The 5,538-nt window shown below is 45.7% G+C and overlaps 1 protein-coding gene across 1 annotated transcript in view; it reads right to left on the bottom strand.

The window, feature by feature from the left end:
- Kif13b (kinesin family member 13B) overlaps window positions 1-5,538 on the bottom strand; it is a 150,105-nt gene that overhangs the window by 39,568 nt on the left and 104,999 nt on the right. Inside the window, exons 25-27 of the mRNA XM_013349264.2 lie at window positions 2,719-2,865; window positions 2,122-2,151; window positions 362-558 (exon numbers count right to left, since the gene is read on the bottom strand). Coding sequence (XP_013204718.1) covers window positions 362-558; window positions 2,122-2,151; window positions 2,719-2,865 — 374 coding nt within the window. The remainder of the gene's footprint in view (window positions 1-361; window positions 559-2,121; window positions 2,152-2,718; window positions 2,866-5,538) is intronic.

Consider the following 5,538-nt stretch of genomic DNA (forward strand, 5'->3'; position numbering starts at 1 on the left):
GAGACTGAACCCAGGTCCTCTGCAAGTGTTCTTAACCACTAAGCCATTTCTCCAGGGTGTTTCCATACTGTCTTTGAGTAAACATGATTTCCCAATATCAACGGGAACTTGCAGAGGCTTCTTACAGCTCACAGATCTCTGGTGCAGGTCTGACAGGTTGGTTCAGCTTCCAAGCTGCCAGTACCTCCAACAAGAAACATCAGCACCTTTCACCCAGTTACTTTCTAAGGGGTATGGATGTTTTGCTACATGTATGTCTGGGCCCCATCCCCAAAAGGAATTACAAGAAGACATCATTACAACCAAATAAATGTTCTTCTGAAAGGCTATACCCCAAGTCAAGGGCAAGCATCCACCCCACCACCACACTGGGCCCTCAGCGGTTACAAGAGGGCTATGGATAAGATGCCTTGGCTGCACTGCCACAGGGAGGGAAATGTCCAACTTGTTCTTCCTACCATGTTTACTGACGAGCTTCTGCAGTTGCTGATCCAAGTATTCTTGACGCTTGGTTAATGCATTCAGCCATTTTCTACGCAGCCTCTCTAGATCCCTATCCTGGAAGAAAACAGGGGAAGCCAAACTCAATGCACTATCCAGGCAACACATCCAGCCAGACATTCCCCTGACTAACTTCATTCTCTGAACTCCAAGACTCAAACAACATGCACCAATTGCCTTTTGTTTTTTTCTTCCTCTTCTTTTCTTTTTTAAAGACAAGGTCTAATGAAACCCAGACTGGCCTGGAACTCACTATGTGTAGCTGAAGATAAACTTGGACTTCACAAGTCTCTGTTCCCACCTCAGAGTGCTGGGATCACAGGCCTCTGTCACCATGCCCAGCCTAAACACTCCATGTTTGCCAGGCAAGCACTCTACCACCTGCACTGTGTGCCAGCCCAACATGCAGCACAGAACTCAGATCAGAACTCCTGGAACAGAAAGCATTAGCACACTCTAGAGTAGGCAGGCCCTGAAGAATTGGTTCTCTTTGTATTTGCTGAGAACGACATCTACGAGGCTGCCTCGCAGGACAAGATTCACAAACCGTAGCTAACAAGCTCCAAACTTCTACTCCTCAGGACAATCAGGAAGAATCCTTCAGGTCTCTATCCACTGCTCCCGTCAGGTCACACTAGACTCCTGAGGACCATAGCACGTAAGTGCTTCTTCTCCTTGAGTTTGGTGGGCGAGTGGGCAGGAGTTGTTATTGACAGACCGAACTCCACCAGTCAACACCTGCCAGCATGCCAACCTGACCTCATTTCCTTTAGTAACATGGTTAGGGGGCTGGGTGGTTCAGAGGAATGCTGCAGATGTCGAGTGTCTGGGTTTCACCAGGGCACTTAACCAAATAGCTTATGACATTCCTGTGGACAAGACAGAGAAATGTGCTGTGCATCTACTCTAAGTGGCATCACAGAGGACTCAAATGCCACATCCAGAGAGCAGTGATGAATGGGAGGATGTCTGTTAAAAGAAGACTCCGTGGCGGTACCATACTCTGAGTACAACCCCAGCTGAATGATGAGGTGCTTTTGTTTTCTTTTATCAGTGACTTATAGGAAGGCAGACATTTCTATCAAATTAGGATGATGCAAAGCCAGGAGAGTGACTACAGTGGATGACATAATCAGGCTCCGAAGAGCCCGGGCAGTCTTAAACGATGACTAACAAGATGCAACTTCACAGACACAAACATTAGGAAAAGAAAAGACAGGAGAAACACCCCCCCCCCAAAAAAAAACCTAAGAGATAAGTCAAGGAAGTGAGCATTCAGGGTGACCTAGCTTCACACACAAAAGACACAGAAATAGGCATACATCCCCGTACCCAACTGTGGGTGACTCAGCTCAAGGGGAGCCTGGCAAGGTATCTGGGAGGTGGTTGTGTAAAGAGCCCAATGCAGAGGGCCTGACTAGGAAAAGCTTCTCTCACAGCGGCTTCCTAATCCTAGCTCGCCAACCCCCCTCCATGATACCCAGCATTCCATACTTTGTTTGACTTTTGGGAAAAAGCAGAATTGTCTAATTATCAAGTAGCAGTGCAGAGAGATCCTGGCCTGTGTAATTAAGCACTTGAATCAAGCTGATTTGATGAGGACAACAGGTGCTCAATTACCTGGTAGCTGTCCATGTCCTCCTCTTCCTCCTAAAAGAAAACAGCCTATTATGTAGAACCAAAACAATTATTTACCCACAAATCAGGCCTCCATACACAGCACAATCTTCTCCCACAGTTCCAGTCTTCTTGTTTAATTGACACACCAGCCTGTGGCCACCCATCCAGCCCCACTCCAGCCCTCCATTGTCAGGAAGACTGTAAGACCTAACCTTCTGGGGAAGGTGAAGAGGCTCCCCTGACCTTTTCCAAGTCAGTACAATGCTCTCCCTGCTGGGCTTACAACCCTCAACACCAGAGGAAATCAAACACCTGCTGGCAAAGCATCTTTACCAGCCAGTGGGGGGTTCTATAGAGGGGTGGGCCATGGAGGAAGTTAATCACTGTGAGGCTTGGTGGTTTGCCAGGCTGAAAGGTTTTAACTCTCAGCTCACTACACACCAGAACACATGGTCACAGCCTAGTGCAAGGGCCTCTTGCCAAGGCAGTATCTGAAGAGACACTAATGGCAGAAAAAGGGGCAGGGGGAGCAAGGTCTCAAAGACTCTGGTTGGCCGTTTGCCTTTCAAAGAGCACAGAGCAGGCACAGAAACTTACATGACTGGTCTCGTGGATCTTAGGGGACCTGAGTGGTCTAACTTTCACACACCCAATGCCAACTGACAATATGCACTCTTCCATCAGTGGTAAAGTCCCTGACTCCTGCACGGACTTCACTTCAACTTGAACTCGCCGAGACTGCCCCTGCAGCACAGAGAGATTTGATAACACAAGATCAGCTTCTTGATTTTCAAAGTCTGGTTTAGAGAGACCCCTACAGCCTGATGTAGAGAAATGCAGTTGGTTTTGGAGACATTCATCTATCTCATAACGGTTTCATCTGTCTCATAACTGTTAAATACTAAAGCACAAGTTCAAAACTAGTCAGGAAAATCTATTTTCCTTCAAGCAGATAGAAGACAAAATGAACATACATTTTTATAATTCCTGAGTAATAAGAAACTAGAAGAAAACCTTTGTGTTTTGTTTAATGAAAGATAAGGGGCTTGCTATGTAGCTCTGGCCTAATCTTGAATTCAAGGCAATCCTCGTGGCTTACCTGCCAAGTGCTGGTAAGTGACAGAACACACAGGTAAATGAAAACTTACAAGCAAAAGAAATGGAAACAGTGTCTAATAAAAAAAAAAAAAAAGTTCAACCAAGCCACTGTAACCTCAGCATTCAGGAGCCAGGCAGGGAGAGCTCTGTGAGTTCACGGCTAGTCTGGGCTACATAGAGTTCTAGGCTATCCAGGCCAGCACAGTCTAGACAGCATTCTGGGGCTCCATAGGGAGGCCATGACCTAAAAAGGAAAAGACAAATTTCCTGATAGGGTAACCTGCTAAGCTAGAAATGACTCCCAATAGAGACCAAGGTTTATGAAATAGGCAGTATCAGTCCTGTGGGATGGTCAAGCTTGTTCTAGGGCTAAGTGACTTCAAACCGTGAGCAACGTTTGCTCCAGGAATTCAGCAGTCAAGCACATGGATAAGTATTCTGGAAGCACCATTAGGAATGAAGTAGCGGATCTCTATTAAAGTGTGAAGCCCTGCACTGTCACTAGGTGACTGTGCAGAGAAACACTTATGACCTAAGTTAAAGTGCAGGGTACCAGAGTCAGCATTCAGTCTGGTGTTAAAAATAAGAATTGCCAAGCCGGGTGGTGGTGGCACACACTTTTAATCCCAGTACGCGGGAGACAGAGGCAGGTAGATCTCTGTGAGTTCAATACCAGACTGGTCTACAAAGTGAGTTCCAGGACAACCAAGGCGACAAAGAGAAACTCTATCTCAAAAACTCTCACTCCCCACTCCAAAAGAAAAGAATTCAGCTGTGTCTCTCCAAGCGCTGCGTCTCCACACAGCACAGTGCACACTGCTGTCTCCATAGCACGGTCTCTCCACAGCGTCATGTCTCTGCAAGGCACTGTGGCTGAAAAGCCTCTCCTTTGGCTCTAAGTCTCTCACTTATACATGAATGCATCTGAGAAGACTCATTTACGTCTACCTTTTGGAACTATCAGAAATTTAAATATTTAAGCAAACATTCTCCTTCCCTCAACCTTTTCTCGTGTTTTTCTTTGAATACTTTAACATTCATCTCTGTAGCAATTCTAATAATATGGGTTTTTAAAGATTTTTTAAATTTATTTATATGTGTGTGTGTTTGTGAATATATGCCATGTGGCTGTTAAGGCCCTCAGCTCTCCTAGGGCCAGAGGTACAGGTGATTGTGAGCCATGCATCCTGGGTGCTGGGTTCCAAACTTTAATCCACTGGCAGAGTACAAAGTATTCTTTTTTTTTTCAAGTACATGAAATTATACTCAACTTCAGCAACCAAAGAAACACATGAGATAGATCGGCACTTAAATTCAAAGGTCTACAGAAGCTGAAGCAGACTGAAGGGAATAAGGGGCCCTGGGGGAGGGGTACTGGTGTAGGAGGTCCTTCTGTTTGTGTGTTGCTTTCACTGGATAATGAATAAAGAAACTGCCTTGGCCTAGTATATAGGACAGAACTTAGGCAGAGTAGACAGAACTGAATACTGGGAAGAAGGACGGAGTGGCAAACGCCATGGATCTCCTGCCTGAGACAGACTCTGGTGAAAATCTTGCCGGTAAGCCACAGTCAAGTGGCAATACACAGATTAATAGAAATAGGTTAAATTAAAATGTAAAAATTAGCCAATAAGAACTTAGAGCTAATGGGCCAGGCAATGTTTAAATGAATACAGTTTCTGTGTGATTATTTTGGGTGTAAGATAGCCAGGCTGCCAGGACAACAAGGAGCCCGCTCCTCCTGTTACAGGGTATGAATAAGCACTAAATATGTGGACATATTCAAGAAACTGTCATAATGAAGACTGTCACTTTTTGCTAACCAAATTATAAATGGAGACCCTCCCTGTCACTGTCAGTCAGCAGCACAGACTGACAGGCCACCACTCACCAGTAAGTAGTGTCTCTTCCACATCTCTCTCTGCTCATGGACTCAGCCACACACACTTAACACCCACTACATGTCAAGCAAGTGGCTCTATACAGCACTGTCCTAACTGACCCCAAACCCACGTTCCAGGTGGAGGAGCTCACAAGTACACAGCTTGGACCTGGCAGGTCAGCCCCTGCACGATTGGTTCCTTCCGCCACTTCGAACAGCTTTCCTTGTATTCATGAGTCTACAAACAATGCTTGGCATGTCTGCCTTATGCCCTACTCTTCAATTCTAAGTTTTCCTTAAAGTTTTTCTTCTCAGTCCAGCAAGAGGGCTCACCCAGTGAAGGTGCTTGCTTCAAGCTTGATGACGAAAGTTCAATTCCCAGGACAAGAATAGTAGAGAAAACCCACTTCTGCAAATTGTCCTCTGACCTCCACTGT

Source organism: Microtus ochrogaster, chromosome 17 (genome assembly GCF_000317375.1).
Source record: "Microtus ochrogaster isolate Prairie Vole_2 chromosome 17, MicOch1.0, whole genome shotgun sequence".
Taxonomy (NCBI): domain Eukaryota; kingdom Metazoa; phylum Chordata; class Mammalia; order Rodentia; family Cricetidae; genus Microtus; species Microtus ochrogaster.